At 43.8% G+C, this 18,231-nt stretch overlaps 1 protein-coding gene across 1 annotated transcript in view; it reads right to left on the reverse strand.

The window, feature by feature from the left end:
* The window catches only part of LOC115110526 (serine/threonine-protein kinase WNK4-like), an 89,568-nt gene that overhangs the window by 49,160 nt on the left and 22,177 nt on the right, over positions 1-18,231 (reverse strand). The window contains 3 exon segments of the mRNA XM_029636263.2: positions 3,535-3,692; positions 5,183-5,403; positions 7,756-7,928. Of these exon segments, the coding sequence (XP_029492123.2) occupies positions 3,535-3,692; positions 5,183-5,403; positions 7,756-7,928 (552 nt within the window).

The following is an 18,231-nucleotide window of genomic DNA, read 5'->3' on the forward strand; positions in this document are numbered from 1 at the left end:
CTTGAGCCATATATAATATCCACTGTTTGTCCTGTTGGTGAAGGCTACTAAACATGACAGTGATATCATTCCACCAATAGACCACTTCGTTCCTCTTTCACCATCAGGTAAACAAAGATATACAGCTCTCCTATCATAGCATAAATATATAGCTCTGAGAAAGGGAACAAGATAATTTGATGACACAGACATTGTCATAAAATGATGTCAGACTGTGGCCAAGTGTAGGAGGAGAATGGTGGCCATTTGCTGTAGTCTCAATCTGCTATTCATTTCCTTTATAGGTCAAGCCCCACGGCTGAATTAGAACTGTGGTATGAATGAAGCATGGAGATCCTTATCTGAGGAGGTCAACACAAATAAGAAACAACAGTGCAAGTAAGTATGTAAGTCTGAATACAGAGTCTGGCTGGAGAACGTCTGAATACAGAGGCTAAATGGGGAGAACGTCTGAATACAGAGGCTGGCTGGAGAACGTCTGAATACAGAGGCTGCCTGGGGAGAACGTCTGAATACAGAGGCTGGCTGGGGAGAACGTCTGAATACAGAGCCTGGCTGGGGAGAACGTCTGAATACAGAGGCTGGCTGGGGAGAACGTCTGAATACAGAGGCTGGCTGGGGAGAACGTCTGAATACAGAGGCTGGCTGGAGAACGTCTGAATACAGAGGCTGCCTGGGGAGAACGTCTGAATACAGAGGCTGGCTGGGGAGAACGTCTGAATACAGAGGCTGGCTGGGGAGAACGTCTGAATACAGAGCCTGCCTGGGGAGAACGTCTGAATACAGAGACTGGCTGGAGAACGTCTGAATACAGAGGCTGGCTGGAGAACGTCTGAATACAGAGGCTGGCTGGAGAACGTCTGAATACAGAGGCTGGCTGGAGAACGTCTGAATACAGAGGCTGCCTGGGGAGAACGTCTGAATACAGAGCCTGCCTGGGGAGAACGTCTGAATACAGAGACTGGCTGGAGAACGTCTGAATACAGAGGCTAAATGGGGAGAACGTCTGAATACAGAGGCTGCCTGGGGAGAACGTCTGAATACAGAGGCTGGCTGGGGAGAACGTCTGAATACAGAGGCTGGCTGGGGAGAACGTCTGAATACAGAGTCTGGCTGGGGAGAACGTCTGAATACAGAGGCTGGCTGGGGAGAATGTCTGAATACAGAGGCTGGCTGGAGAACGTCTGAATACAGAGGCTGGCTGGGGAGAACGTCTGAATACAGAGGCTGGCTGGGGAGAACGTCTGAATACAGAGGCTGCCTGGGGAGAACGTCTGAATACAGAGGCTGGCTGGGGAGAACGTCTAAATACAGAGGCTAAATGGGGAGAACGTCTGAATACAGAGGCTGCCTGGGGAGAACGTCTGAATACAGAGGCTGGCTGGGGAGAATGTCTGAATACAGAGGCTGGCTGGAGAACGTCTGAATACAGAGGCTAAATGGGGAGAACGTCTGAATACAGAGGCTGGCTGGGGAGAATGTCTGAATACAGAGGCTGGCTGGAGAACGTCTGAATACAGAGGCTAAATGGGGAGAACGTCTGAATACAGAGGCTAAATGGGGAGAACGTCTGAATACAGAGGCTGGCTGGGGAGAACGTCTGAATACAGAGGCTGGCTGGAGAACGTCTGAATACAGAGGCTAAATGGGGAGAACGTCTGAATACAGAGGCTGGCTGGGGAGAACGTCTGAATACAGAGGCTGGCTGGGGAGAATGTCTGAATACAGAGGCTGGCTGGAGAACGTCTGAATACAGAGGCTGGCTGGGGAGAATGTCTGAATACAGAGGCTGGCTGGAGAACGTCTGAATACAGAGGCTAAATGGGGAGAACGTCTGAATACAGAGGCTGGCTGGGGAGAACGTCTGAATACAGAGACTGGCTGGGGAGAACGTCTGAATACAGAGGCTGGCTGGAGAACATCTGAATACAGAGGCTGACTGGGGAGAACGTCTGAATACAGAGACTGGCTGGAGAACGTCTGAATACAGAGGCTGGCTGGGGAGAATGTCTGAATACAGAGGCTGGCTGGAGAACGTCTGAATACAGAGGCTAAATGGGGAGAACGTCTGAATACAGAGGCTGGCTGGGGAGAACGTCTGAATACAGAGACTGGCTGGGGAGAACGTCTGAATACAGAGGCTGGCTGGAGAACATCTGAATACAGAGGCTGACTGGGGAGAACGTCTGAATACAGAGACTGGCTGGAGAACGTCTGAATACAGAGGCTGACTGGGGAGAACGTCTGAATACAGAGGCTGGCTGGAGAACATCTGAATACAGAGGCTGACTGGGGAGAACGTCTGAATACAGAGGCTGGCTGGAGAACGTCTGAATACAGAGGCTGCCTGGGGAGAACGTCTGAATACAGAGACTGGCTGGAGAACATCTGAATACAGAGGCTGGCTGGAGAACATCTGAATACAGAGGCTGGCTGGGGAGAACGTCTGAATACAGAGGCTGGCTGGAGAACATCTGAATACAGAGGTTGGAGAACTGCTTTTGTGGTTCTGGCAGAAAACCCATAACGGAGTAAGAGCCTTGCTTCCTCAAAGCTATAACACTCCTTTGGACTCTAGCTTGTTCCAGGGCTGTAGCGAGCTCAGACACACACACAGCTAACACGTGGGTTCTTACTGCGTCAATCAAGTTGGAAGAGCTGCATGTAAATTAATCCACGACGTGCATGATCGTCCTTGGGGATTTCCGTTTGTTTGGCCAAATGACCGCAAAGAAATCCAGAATTGTGGAGTGGAGACAATCCAGCATTGTGGAGACGTTCCCATTCCTGCATGTGGACCTCGTTCTCCGACAAGTAAAAGACTTAAAGCATCATTCCAATTCCAGTAATTAGCAATCAAGTCCGAGCCCTTCAGCTCTTCCAAATCTGTTCGTTACGGTGCAACAACTGATTATAGCAGTGAAAGAGAGGCGTCCATTTGGTAAATACCATTATAGCTCCACAGAGACCCTGTAATTGACTCTGCTGAGGAGAAATGTCCCAGCAGCATTGTATAGAATGAGAGATGTTAGATTAGCATTAGTGGTGTGATAAACACTCAGTAACAGAGATAACAGGGTTGGGTACAAAGGGAGGGTTTCTATTTTAGGAGACCGGATGGAAGTGAGAACGTAGGTAGCATTCACAATGAAGCGAGACCTGCAAAATGCTCAATTGAGAGTATGTAATTGAGAGTGTTTTTGTGTCGCATTAGTGATGCAGAGCAAGCAACTTCAAAAGAAAGACTGAGAGGGGGATGGATAGAGAAAGAGAGAACAGCAGTTAGTTGAAAGGAACAAGAGATGATGATCCTTGCACATGTTGCACGCCTTTTGGATGCCTCTTTCCTGCTGACCTCTTCCCAGAGGCAAGCAGCACTACACTGAACAAGTGGTGCTGTCAAACTGCAAGCTGCAACCAGAAAGATGGCCAAATTTCTCTTCAGATCTGACCGACATCTAGCGAAACAACAGACAAACGGAACAACATGGACTGGACACACAGAAACCACCAGAGACAGAGACATCCACTCACGCTGGTGACTTTACGGTAGATCTGGGCAGCGTTCTGGCACTCGGAGTAGGGGTACTCAGACGTGGTCATCTCAAGCATGCACATCCCAAAGGCATAGACATCCACCGCCTCATCATACTTCTCCTCGTACATCTCTGGAGCCATGAACTCAGGAGTCCCTACAGAGAGGGGGGTGGGGGGTAGAGTGAGGTGAGGAGGGGGTATAATGGTAGTGGTTATGAGAATGGCGCAAAATCTGGTCCTACTTCACTGACAACTGCAGTTACACTTCACAATACAGTGGCTTTATTCATTCTGACTTTGACCACTTTGGAACAAGTAGCCAACTGTGTGCCTTGTAATACAGTGCGGAAAATGTGTATTGGCAACCAACTGTTCTGGTATTCATTTATAGTACAAGTGTATTCAAATGGAAAAAAAGAATCAAGGCAGAAACAATGCAAGAGGTAATCAAAAGATAAGTTATTTATTGATACAACATCAAATCTTATACTAGCGTGATAATGTAAAACAAATGTTAAACATCTGTAGGTTTGAAGGTTTCCAAATGGGACTTAGATGACCCACACTATTAAAAAATTACTGAGACCAAACACATTTTACTTGCCCTAGCAGACCTGGTTATCCAGAGCGTTGGTGACTAACTGTGTTGCTGGCAACAATTTAATACTTTTTGCAGAAGTTTACTGACACCGGCCATATTCAACGGGTGTTCCGCGTTCGTAAATCCATCAGTAGTTCTGCGCTCTGGCACACTCAGATGAGTGTTCTGAAACCTGAGTACATAGCCAGAGTGAGTTTATGAACGCCCCCTTTGATTCATACCTTCTACACACACTCAGATGAGTGCTCTGAAACCTGAGTACATAGCCAGAGTGAGTTTATGAACGCCCCCTTTGATTCATACCTTCTACACACACTCAGATGAGTGCTCTGAAACCTGAGTACATAGCCAGAGTGAGTTTATGAACGCACCCTTTGATTCGTACCTTCCTTAGAGGCATGTGTTTCTACATCTGCATTGCTTGCTGTTTGGGGTTTTAGGCTGGGTTTCTGTACAGCACTTTGTGACAACGGCTGATGTAAAAAGGGCTTTATAAATACATTTGATTGATTGATTGATAGCAGTGAGATAGATTAGAACATGTTGGGCAGCCGTGCTGACGTCACTCCAAAGACTAGCCGTCATGCACCATGACAGTATAAAAATAAACACCTCGCCAAATAAATACAGTGGCCAGCATAAAACATGGCATTGAAGGCTTTATTTACAGTTGCTCCAGTTTAAGGTCACAGCACACTAAAGGGACAGCAGTACACAGGTAGCAGTGGGACTGGGACTCTATTTGACACTGAGTGAATATCACTGGAAGGTATGATTTATTCATTGAAATATTGAATAACCGTTTCACACAATACTGTATCTCTGTAAAGAAAATAGCAAAGAGTAGAGTGTTGTAGGTGACAAAATGTTTTAACATTCTCTATGAGGTTTCAGCTATTACGTACGTCTCACTTTAAAACCTTAGTAGTATCCTACATTGAGATATATTCTATAGTCAAAGGGTCTAGAATAGAGCCCTGATGCACTCCATCATGCTGAGTGTCAGTTGAAGTGGCTGTGGCTGTGGGTAGTTGGGAGACTCACCAATGACACTCTTGGCGAACGAGGCACTCTTTAGTGTGGCCAGGCCCAGATCGCCGATCTTGACGGAGCCTGTGGGGCCGGTGATGAAGATGTTGTCACACTTGAGGTCCCTGTGGATGATGGGCGGGGTGCGGGTGTGGAGGAAGTGGAGCCCCTTCAGGATCTGGTGGCTCCAGCGCTGCAGCAGCTTCAGCTTCATCTCCTTGAACCTCTTCAGGTACCTGCAGGGTGAGGCTGATATGAGTACCGTACATGCAGTCTATGCAGGACTCAAACCCAAAACCCTGGTGTCCAACCAACTGAGCGATTGGAACCTTGGGGTACAACAGTGTAAGCAACAAGTGTTACTAAGTTACAGAGCACCACGGACCAGGGGTGCTCACACTGAATCTGAGAGCCTGAGGATGAGGTAGCATTTTCCATTCCATCTGTCTCTGGAAACAATTTTCTCCTGTCATGCTCAAATTGAGAGTGACACTTCATTTCGACAGATGTTAGCCACATGGTTAACACACCAATTCAGTAGATTCACTAACATGAACAGAAGAAAGCATAACTGCTTTGAGTCTTTTGCACACCGTTTTACAAGAAGATGACGTAAGAAAATGGCACATACTTTTCCCCATCTGCTATTTACTCAGGCAGGGGGGATGGACTTAAAGGGATAGTTTGGGATTTTGGCAATGAAGACCTTTATCTATTTTCAGAGAGTCAGATGAACTCATGGAAACCATTTTTATGTATCTGAGTACAGCATGAAGGAAGTTAAAGGTAGTTCGGTGAGCCAATGCTAACTAGCTTATCACAAAGACTGTAAGTCTTCGGGTACAGCTAGCATACTTTCAGTCTTGGTGCTAAGATGGTTAGCATTGGCATGTGAAACTACCTCTAACTTCCTTCAAACTGGACGTAGATACAGTGCCTTGCGAAAGTATTCGGCCCCCTTGAACTTTGCGACCTTTTGCCACATTTCAGGCTTCAAACATAAAGATATAAAACTGTATTTTTTTGTGAAGAATCAACAACAAGTGGGACACAATCATGAAGTGGAACGACATTTATTGGATATTTCAAACTTTTTTAACAAATCAAAAACTGAAAAATTGGGCGTGCAAAATTATTCAGCCCCTTTACTTTCAGTGCAGCAAACTCTCTCCAGAAGTTCAGTGAGGATCTCTGAATGATCCAATGTTGACCTAAATGACTAATGATGATAAATACAATCCACCTGTGTGTAATCAAGTCTCCGTATAAATGCACCTGCACTGTGATAGTCTCAGAGGTCCGTTAAAAGCGCAGAGAGCATCATGAAGAACAAGGAACACACCAGGCAGGTCCGAGATACTGTTGTGAAGAAGTTTAAAGCCGGATTTGGATACAAAAAGATTTCCCAAGCTTTAAACATCCCAAGGAGCACTGTGCAAGCGATAATATTGAAATGGAAGGAGTATCAGACCACTGCAAATCTACCAAGACCTGGCCCCCTCTAAACTTTCAGCTCATACAAGGAGAAGACTGATCAGAGATGCAGCCAAAAGGCCCATGATCACTCTGGATGAACTGCAGAGATCTACAGCTGAGGTGGGAGACTCTGTCCATAGGACAACAATCAGTCGTATATTGCACAAATCTGGCCTTTATGGAAGAGTGGCAAGAAGAAAGCCATTTCTTAAAGATATCCATAAAAAGTGTCGTTTAAAGTTTGCCACAAGCCACCTGGGAGACACACCAAACATGTGGAAGAAGGTGCTCTGGTCAGATGAAACCAAAATTGAACTTTTTGGCTACAATGCAAAACATTATGTTTGGCGTAAAAGCAACACAGCTCATCACCCTGAACACACCATCCCCACTGTCAAACATGGTGGTGGCAGCATCATGGTTTGGGCCTGCTTTTCTTCAGCAGGGACAGGGACGATGGTTAAAATTGATGGGAAGATGGATGGAGCCAAATACAGGACCATTCTGGAAGAAAACCTGATGGAGTCTGCAAAAGACCTGAGACTGGGACGGAGATTTGTCTTCCAACAAGACAATGATCCAAAACATAAAGCAAAATCTACAATGGAATGGTTCAAAAATAAACATATCCAGGTGTTAGAATGGCCAAGTCAAAGTCCAGACCTGAATCCAATCGAGAATCTGTGGAAAGAACTGAAAACTGCTGTTCACAAATGCTCTCCATCCAACCTCACTGAGCTCGAGCTGTTTTGCAAGGAGGAATGGGAAAAAAATTCAGTCTCTCGATGTGTAAAACTGATAGAGACATACCCCAAGCGACTTACAGCTGTAATCGCAGCAAAAGGTGGCGCTACAAAGTATTAACTTAAGGGGGCTGAATAATTTTGCACGCCCAATTTTTCAGTTTTTGATTTGTTAAAAAAGTTAGAAATATCCAATAAATGTCGTTCCACTTCATGATTGTGTCCCACTTATTGTTGATTCTTCACAAAAAAATACAGTTTTATATCTTTATGTTTGAAGCCTGAAATGTGGCAAAAGGTCGCAAAGTTCAAGGGGGCCGAATACTTTCGCAAGGCACTGTACATACAAATTGTATCCCTTTAACTCACGTCTTGAGGGTGCCTGACGTCATGAGCTCGGTGACCAGAAGGATGCACTTGTGGCCCTTGCAGTTGTCCTTCCAGGAGTCGTAGAAGCGGACGATATTGGGGTGCTGCAGCCCCTTCAGCATCTCGACCTCCTCACTGAAACGCTGGCGCTCCACCTTCGTTAGCCTCCGCGTCTGGAGAAGGGAGAGGAGAATACATTATTATAGTGGTGAGACTATACACATAGTAGGTTATAGAGGTAAAATAGAGTAGACACAAATATATCAATAAGAGAGGGAAGAGGGGAATACATTGTTATATACAGAAGTATTGAAATTAGAGGTTAAATGGACGAGACACAAACATACAGTATATAATACACAATGTACAGGCCAATGCTAAGTCATCTATTATGCAACGCTGCAAATGTATCTAGGCCCCTCAATGTAATTATAGGGGGCTGGGTTTCATTGCATAAGGTTACACAATCATGTGAGTTTACTGCATAATATTTGTAGATTAACAGATATAGCTTTCAATATATATACAAAAATCTAGATGTGAAAAGATGACGGTATTGATACAGTAGCCAGTACTCTAACTATCAGCCTGTGGTGGGAGGAGACGTAAAATACCAGTGCCAGAGACCAAAGAGGAAGAGCTGTGCCAAGCCAGAAACCTGCCAACCCCAGCCCTCTCATGAGGCACGAATTACTCTACCAGGGGCTTGGAAACACTGACGCCTAACAGTTCTCTAATGGCACCAAGTCTAGTTTCAATGTTGTTGGAGGGGGTTAGAGCAGAGTTCTCAGAAATCAATGCATCAATTATAGAGAAAAGGAAAGTGATTGTTTCAGAGAGGTTTAGCAGCGTGTGTTTGTTTGTGTTTCCAAAATGCTGGATGTTTTTTTTTTTACACACAACAACATTTCAGTACAAAGCGACAGACGACTCTCTCTCTCACTCTCTCTCCCAGGAGACAAGTGCTGTAGGAGACCAACTGTCCACACTCACTCTAAAGATTACACAACAATAAGGCGGGGATATCAGGCCAGTAGTTCTCACTGCCCTCTGCTGTCCCACTCAGAACACAGGCTGTCCTACTGCATGCCTGCTCTGTCCACAAACACCAAGCTGTCATTCTCTGTCAAGTGTCCTGATCCAGGAGCCAAGCTCACAACAACAAGGAGCACTATTGGTAGAATTTGGCACCCGGGCATCGTGACACTAACGCACAGTGACAGTGCAAAGTGGGTGCCAAAGTCAACCTGAATGAAGGCTGTCCTGTTTACAGCACACAATAGGGCCATTTTACTAAGTTCACAGAGAGCCAGGATGATGCAGGATGTCCAACGACGACACCTAGCTTATCTAAGAGTGGCAGTGGGAGGAGGTCATGACTGGCTGGTGGGGGGATGGAGGGGTGATGGGGGTAGAGAGCAGGGGGTTGATTTCTTCCTTCACTGGACAACCTATTTTGGGGTTTGCCGCTTCCAGGAATGAACCCCACATAAACAAAAACAGCGGTGTGAGGCTCCTCACTCAATCACTTCATCTCACTCTCCCCATCTCTCTAGATCTCTTTCAACCCACCAGGAACGGATTTGGTGATCAAACACCAGCCAGTGAAATTATTTAGTAGGGAGCCGTCAGAAGCAGTGAACTTACCACCTCTAACTCTCTGCCACCAATTCTAGTAAAAGACGGGTACTTTGATTTGCTGCAACTTTGATCTGGCTCCATTGGCAAATTTCATGAAGATGATGTGTAAGAGTGTGTGTGTCTAACTTTCTCACTCATCATTAGTCACGATTCATTCAGGATTATCAGTAATCATGGTAGCATCCACATTAACGTAGATGTGTTAGAAGCATATTCTAATTTATAATAAAAGTGACTCCAATATTTTATACCTTTATTTAACCAGGCAAGTCAGTTAAGAACAAATTCTTATTTTCAATGGCGGCCTAGGAACAGTGGGTTAACTGCCTGTTCAGGGGCAGAACGACAGACCAACCTTCCAGTTACTAGTCCAACACTCTAACCACTAGGCTACCCTGCCTCCCCCACAATACATTATTTACCATTCATTTCTATTGGGCACAAAATAATCTAAAACAGCCAAAACTAACTGCAAATGCATCCAAGTTTGTAGAGTCACAAGCTTGATGTATTCATTGTTTGTTAGGAATAAGGGAACAAACATTTGACTACTTCATTTATAAGAATCTTTAGGGGTGTCAATAGTTTTGGCCCCTAGCTTTGAGAAAATAAACAATTACTTGTTCAACAAAATGTATTTATCTGAGTAATTGTATTAGTATAAAATAATATAATTATTGCGGATCTTTATCAAGGGTGTCAATAATTTCAGGCCCCACTATATATACAGACAGGATGGCTCACTTCTAAGGAGAAATTGTACAGATCCTCTTTTGTCAGTTGTTTTCCATGGAGTTGGCTGCCAACACTGTAATGTAAAAATGTTGGGTTGCTGTCTAAGAAAAAATGAATGGCTGTATTCATCAGAAAAGGCTTTTTCTGTAAGTGTCAAATCACTGTTCGGCTCCAAATAGAGATATGTAGAGTATACTGTATCTTGTGGGATGCTATGACGATCTGACCACAGACTAGCCAAACAACATTGGATCTTATCTGCCTATAGAAAGAGGTGCACTCCGCGCCTGTTCCTGGACCTGCTAGTTTGAGTATGACTTATCTAACAGGAAACTGAGCTTTTTTTTTATTTTTTTAAGTGAATGGAAGCGAGGGGAACTCACTGGCTCCATAACTCAAATAAAATACTGCTCACATTTGATTAGGCCTTTCAAAGTTGTGGTTTAATATACCCATGTCCTGCTGTGCCAAACTAAACCAGGACAAAGTCAAGCTTTTAGGAGGGGAAGATCTTTAAGAACGAGAACAGTGCCCAGGAGCTATGAGAGAATGCCAGAATTCAGCCCCAAATAGGTGATGTTTTTTGTCAATGCCTAAAGAGTGGATATAGGGTCTATGTCTGAATCATTAGCAGGAGATCAGTCCAAGTGGCTGTGGTTTTGGAGAATTCTCAGTAGTTTTTTCTTGGACGACGGTGCTATTGAACACATTCCGGCAGAAAGATACCAAGACACAGGGTTTTGTCTGCATAGAAAACTCTTGGCGGGCCGCCTATGTCCAAACAATCATTTTCGGTATGGAAAAAAAGTTTTTTAACTTAAATGACTAAAACCAGATAAAAACTATGCAGAAAATATAATGGACCTTTACATTTTTTAATAAGATCATCTTTAACAACTTACAATCACCAAAATAAAAGCTAGATAATCAGGGAGAATAAAAACTTCCCTATGCATTCAGGAGTATTTTTGTCATGACATGGGACCTTCATTGATTTTGTTATAATATTTCAGTCACTCAGAAAGCATAAGCCATGGCAAAAAAAAATGTATTTCACCTTTATTTAACCAGGTAGACTAGTTGAGAGAAGTTCTCATTTACAACTGCAACCTGGCCAAGATAAAGCAAAGCGACACAAACAACACAGAGTTATTTTACCTTTATTTAACTAGGCAAGTCAGTTAAGAACAAATTCTTATTTTCAATGAGGGCCTAGGAACTGCCTGTTCAGGGGCAGAACAACATATTTGTACCTTGTCAGTTTGGGGATTTGAAATTGCAACCTTCCGGTTAGTAGTCCAACGCTCTAACCACTAGGCTACCCTGCAGTCCCCAGTTACACATCTAATAAATAAACATACAGTCAATAACACAATAGGGGGAAAAAAAGTCGATATGCAGTATGTACAAATGAGGTAAGATAAGGGAGGTAAGGCAATAAATAGGCCATAGTGGCAAAATAATTGCAATTTAGCAATTAAACACTGGAGTGATAGATGTGCAGAAGATGAATGTGCAAGTAGAGATACTGGGGTGCAAAGGAGCAAAACAATAAATAACAGTTCTACAAAATGTGTAGAACTGCAGAAAATTAGCTTTAAAACTGCAACATTTTATCTCCGCCACATGAAAAAATTTGTCACTATGGCCAACAGGAGTGCCTCGTAAATTTTCGGTTGATGACCGCACCATTGGCCATGACCATGCACTCATCACACCCACCACCTAAGCCCCAGTTTGATCCAGAAAAAACCCTGGCAAGGCAGCAGAAAAAAATGGCCCTTTAACTGTTAATGCCTTTTTTCCTGAGGTAGAGACTGCAGCAGAAAAGTAATACCAGAAACACAAATGCAGCACCATGGACCCTGTGCATGTTTGTGTGTAATGTATGTGAGAGAGAGTGAAGGAGTGGATGTTTTAACCTTTATCAGGAACAACCTGTTTTTCTCGAGGACACACTGATTTTAAGCTGAGGGAGTTGACACCAATGCCCCTTTTCTTCAACCATGCAACCTGACCTCAGGGAAATTTGTAAGATTTGGTACAGAAATCTGTCCTCCCATTTAGTATGACACTTTATGTTAGGTTAGGTTACATTATGAATGGAATAGCGGTCGTACAATATCATACGTCATACCCAGTTGTACAATAGCATACAAATTGGATGATGTAACTTATTATACATCTCTGATGGTCTTGTATTATACATATTTCTCTGAGACCAGGTTGCATGTTGCATCGGAATAACAAAGGAGAATTATAGGGAGAATTTATGTTGGTGGTTTGGAGAACTAAAGACAAAGGTTAGGAGAATTTACAGAAAAGGTTTATTGGGTTAAGGTTAGAAAAGGGTTAGGGGAAGAGTTAGCTAAATGCTACAGTTGTCTCCGACACGACTCGAACACGCAACCTTTGGATTGCTAGATGGTTGAAGGTATACATCCACCCATCCTCCCTGACCAACCTCTCTCCTATCGTTTCTGTCTTAAGGAACCTTATGTATTTGGTAACCATACCAAACGTAACATATCATACTTATTGGAGGTACAAAGATTTATCTAAAATACCACATTTCTGTTCAGCGAGTCCAGTCTGAACCATCAGGTTCTTTTAAGAACTCCAGCAGTTACAGATAAGACTCTGTGAAACATTTATAGTTAAACACTGCAATCTTTTTGAAATGAGTAGAGAAACAATGCTTCATTGTACATTATGTTACAATTAGGAAAAATTGATTTACTTCAGATGACTGTGCTTTAGGTTTGCCTCTGAGGCAGAAGAACTAGCTATTTTCTAGGCAGGATTACTGATTGAGCGGCAACTAGCTGTAGTGCAGTCAGTTACTGTATGAATCTGTATAAGACCACCATAGCTTCAGGGAGGAGCACAAGGAACTACAACTCAAGCAGCTAAAAACAACTAATTGTCCAAAAACATGCTTGCATATCTTCTTTAATCTAACTAATATCATAACATTTATGGACTAACTTATATTTACAGACAATCAGATTTTAATTATTTAACCTTTACTTAACTAGGCAAGTCCGTTAAGAACAAATTCTTATTTTACAATGACAGCCTACCCCGGCCAAACCTGGACGACACTGGGCCAATTGTGCGCCGCCCTATAGGACTCCCAATCACGGCCGGATGTGATTCAGCCTGGATCTATCCCAGAAGAATCAAAGTGAATCTCCAAATCCAGACCGTTCTGGACAGCTAGTTGCCACTATGTAATCCCAAGGAAACATAGGGTCATTTTGCTTGCTGTCTGAACTGCATACAGTTCAGACCACCCTAGTACTCTCCATGCTAGGGTGGTCAAAATGAACCTCTGGGCCGAGTGTCCTCAAATCACGAGGCGTCAGCCTCCAAAAACTAACCCAGAGAGGGGAGGGACCTGGAGCCCTTTTCTGGGACGCTGTAGGGGGATATTACTAGTCCCAGAGGATCTCGGCATGCGCCGCAAAGCCAGGAGGTATTTGGCCGGCGAACGCCATCTCACCCTTACATATTTGGCCGGCGAACGCCATCTCACCCTTACATAAGCACTGTTTTGTGGTTTGCAGGGCCTGGCAACCCACAACCAGCTGGGAGGGGAGAGAGTGTGGTGGGAGTGGGAAGGGTGGGTGCCAAAGATCCTGATAAGTAACACTTTAGAATAAGGCACATTGTATGTAGCCTATTAGCAGCTAATTAGCTATGAAGCCATCATGGAAATGAATGTGTTCACAGGTTATTAGGCAATTCATCATACATAGTCTACTAACTAGAGGTTAGGGGCTGGTAGAGATTAGAGACTCGTGAGCTAATAGTATTAAACTATTTAACTACTGGTAAATTACAAATCTTAATTCCCATGAAAACAAACCAGGCAAATCCACCTGCAGAGATTTGCTGAGAAACCTGCTGCACTACTGTAGTGATTTGCACGTGATTGCAGTTCAAACTGACAGACATTCACTATTGACAGTGAAAGGCCATGAAACGGACATACGAATATTATCATGCCAAGTGTTTGGGTCTTTTTGTATTTGTGCGGAGTGCCTCAGGGTATTTCTTTAACCTACAGCCACTTTTCTCCTTCCTGAATCTCAAGAGCCAACCAGAGACAAGGTATATCGATTGCGCAACCAGGGCTGGTAAAACCTTGGATCATTGCTATTCTAACTTCCGCGACGCATATAAGGCCCTCCCCCGCCCTCCTTTCGGAAAAGCTGACCACGACTCCATTTTATTGCTCCCTACCTACAGACAGAAACTAAAACAAGAAGCTCCTGCGCTCAGGTCTGTTCAACACTGCTCCGACCAATCTGATTCCACGCTTCAAGACTGCTTCGATCACGCGGACTGGGATATGTTCCGCATGTTTAACATTTTACCTTTATTTAACTAGGCAAGTCAGTTAAGAACAAATTCTTATTTTCAATGACAGCCTAGGAACAGTGGGTTAACTGCCTGTTCAGGGGCAGAACGACAGATTTGTACCTTGTCAGCTGGTTACTAGTCCAATGCTCTAACCACTAGGCTACCCTGCCGCATTGCATCCAACAACAACATTGACGAATACGCTGATTCGGTGAGGGAGTTCATTAGAAAGTGCATTGATGATGTCTTTCCCATAGCAACGATTAAAACATTCCTTAACCAGAAACCGTGGATTGATGGCAGCATTCACGTGAAACTGAAAGCGCGAACCACTGCTTTTAACCAGGGAAAGGTGACCGGAAACATGACCGAATACAAACAGTGTAGCTATTCCCTCCGCAAGGCAGGAGGGATTTTCCATAGAAAATCAAGCTGTGCGAGGGTGTGTCAGGGACGGGCAACTCCAAAGCCCTGGCCAGAGCAGTGGAGAATGTCTCAAAAAACCGGCCTCTGTCTCGTAAAGCCTCCGGGTTCTCTGGAAAAGCCTGGTGCATCTTTACCCCACAGATGTTCCCCGTCAAGGGCTTTAACTTGTGCCTTTGGAGGTACGGAAGCAGAGCCTGTCAAGGCTACAGGATTACTATGTCCACCAGGAGAAGAAAGGAATAACAGAGAAACAAGAATGTGTCTGTTAAACACTCAAACACAGAGCGATAAGATTAGCTTTGAACTACCAGATCCAGGAGTTATTGAATACTGATACTGTAAATATTGTAGGGCTTTACTTTGATAGGTAGTTTGTAGCAGATAGAATTTCAGATAATTTCACACCTGCTACTTTGAATCAAAGTTTAACTAAACTAGAAATAGGTTAACAACTAGCAACTAATAGTAAATGTGTAATGATAAGTCTGAGGTTAAGAACTATTGATCTGCAGAGTTTGATCCTAGATAAGCCATTTAGCGTCAGAACTAAAGGGTGTATGATTTGAATGGGATCATGCTGGTGTAAAGGATGTCACGCTGCCTGCTTAGCAAGGTCCACTTCCTCCTGTTCGGCTCACACCACTTCCTCCTGTTCAGCTTTCACTCTGACCTCAGGTAATCCCAAATGGATGGAGCCAGAGGCCACTTCCAATTACGATTATGCCTCATCAAACATAACACTGTCACTGCAAGAAGGATGTTGAAAATGAAGGCACAAAAATAAGTAATAAAATGACCAGATTCCCCATCTGCAGATTTTTTTTAAAGGAGATCAATTAGTTCGAAATGTTAAGTCAACCTTTAGTCACAGGAGTGAAGCTACACTGAGAAACACAAAAGACATGTGGGACAGTGGAGGCTTAGGACCATCCTCCTCAGTGAATTTAGTGAAACATTAAGTGAAACATTTAAAAAGTTATCCTTTTTAGATAAAACTATACTAAATATATTCACAAGTCACCAAATAATTGATTAAAACACCATTTTGCAATGAAGGTCTACAGTAGCCTCAACATCACTCTGTATGGTAGCACCATGGTGTAGCCGGAGGACAGATAGCGTCTGTCCTCTTCTGGGTACACTGACTTCAATACAAAACCTAGGAGGCTCATGGTTCTCACCCCCTTCCATAGACTAATTATGATAACTTCCGGAGTATGCCCTCCAACCTATGAGAGCTCTTGCAGCATGAACTGACATGTTGTCCACCCAATCAAAGGATCAGAGAATTAATCTAGTACTGAAAGCATAAGCTACAGATAGCTAGCACTGCAGTGCATAAAATGTGGTGAGTAGTTGAACAAATTTTTTAACAAATGTATTTAAAAATTAAGGAGAAGCAAGAGAGAGAGAGATAGCTATATTTTGTTGTATTTGTTTTCTTCCACTTTCACTTAGTTAGTGAATGCAGCTAGCTAGTTTAGCCTACTCAAACACTCGGCTCAAACAGAGAGGGATGTTATGTTAGTTAGCTTACTATGGCTATCCAATACCGGAACTCTTCCAAGTCAAGGTAAGCTTTTGATTTTATTAATATATTGCCACTGGGCCCTTCGGGGTAATTGCTAAACTTCTGGCTGACTGTAGCGGGTTTACTAAAATGTTAGTTCTAGTAGTTATGTTGACCAGCTATGACATTAGCTAATATGGTGACAATGATGTAGGCTGTGTGTAGCAGTTAATGGTTATGATATGAAGGTTTGGCTTGGAAAGGTTTTTTCGTCTGGTCACAGACAACTAATGAGTTGTGTACTGAAGTCCACAAGCAAAGAGAAAAGGTGAGAGGAGGAGAGCGCGTAGATGCGAAAAGGAATTTTACAACGAGCAAAATGATCATGCTGTTTTTATGTGGCTGCTCTGAAAGTGAACTGTGTTTGCGTGTGATCACGGGTGTATTCATCCCGCCGATTCTATCCAAAAACGTTTCTTAAAAACGTAAGCAACTGGAACGAAACGGGGATAAACATACTTGAATTCGTCCAAAAGAAAGTCTCTTTTGCAACTGTTGGACTAATGACACCCTAGATCAGCTAGATGCAGACAATAGTGTGAAAGGTGGTATTGAACGTGTCACTGTCTGTCACCTTGATTACTCAAAGTTTTCTCTCGACCTGTGCACCTACATTGGAAACTTGGGAAAATACATTTAGCACCTGGTATCCTAATTCAGGGTGAAAGAGATATACTCATAGTCAAGTTCCACTCCACCACACAGTAACAGACTGACTACACCGCTCGCGTCGCGTGCGCGAGCTTTGCAAAATAAATTTAGAAATCTATATTATTCAATTATTGCACCAACATTTAACATTTACATTTAAGTCATTTAGCAGACGCTCTTATCCAGAGCGACTTACAAATTGGTGCATTCACCTTATGACCTCCAGTGGAACAGTAGTGCATCTAAATCTTTTCAGGGGGAGGGGGGGTGAGAGGGATTACTTTATCCTATCCTAGGTATTCCTTAAAGAGGTGGGGTTTCAGGTGTCTCCGGAAGGTGGTGATTGACTCCGCTGTCCTGGCGTCGTGAGGGAGTTTGTTCCACCATTGGGGGGCCAGAGCAGCGAACAGTTTTGACTGGGCTGAGCGGGAACTGTACTTCCTCAGTGGTAGGGAGGCGAGCAGGCCAGAGGTGGATGAACGCAGTGCCCTTGTTTGGGTGTAGGGCCTGATCAGAGCCTGGAGGTACTGAGGTGCCGTTCCCCTCACAGCACCAACAAGTGTCTGCGTTGCCAAGGGCTAAAATAGCGATTCGGTTGACCGTTTTATGTGTGGATTAATTGTCGGAGTAGAGGACCTTGTGCATTTCGGGTAAAATAACAACTCAATGTTTATATATCCCAGGACAAATTAGTTAGCAACAGCAAGCTATCTAAATAGGACAAATTAGCTAGCAAGTGCAAGCTAGCTAGCTAAATTGCCATAAATGTTTAATGCTTTTCGACCTGTCCACAAATGAATGTAATTGGTTCAGAGTTTGTTTTGATATTTTAACCTGCGTGTCGTGATCGTGTTTGGTCCCAGTTGGACTGTCACGACTTCCGCCGAAGTCGGTCCCTCTCCTTGTTCGGGCGGCGTTCGGTGGTCGACGTCACCGGCTTTCTATTTTGAGTAAAGTTCCTTGTGTTACTCATCTCTGCTCTCCTGCGCCTGACTCCTCTGCACCAGCTACACCCAGATCCTTACAGGGACAAAATACATTTATCCACGATTGCGCACGATGGTGCACGCGTGCAGCCAATTTGT

The sequence above is a fragment of the Oncorhynchus nerka genome, linkage group LG26 (genome assembly GCF_034236695.1).
Source record: "Oncorhynchus nerka isolate Pitt River linkage group LG26, Oner_Uvic_2.0, whole genome shotgun sequence".
Lineage (NCBI taxonomy): Eukaryota > Metazoa > Chordata > Actinopteri > Salmoniformes > Salmonidae > Oncorhynchus > Oncorhynchus nerka.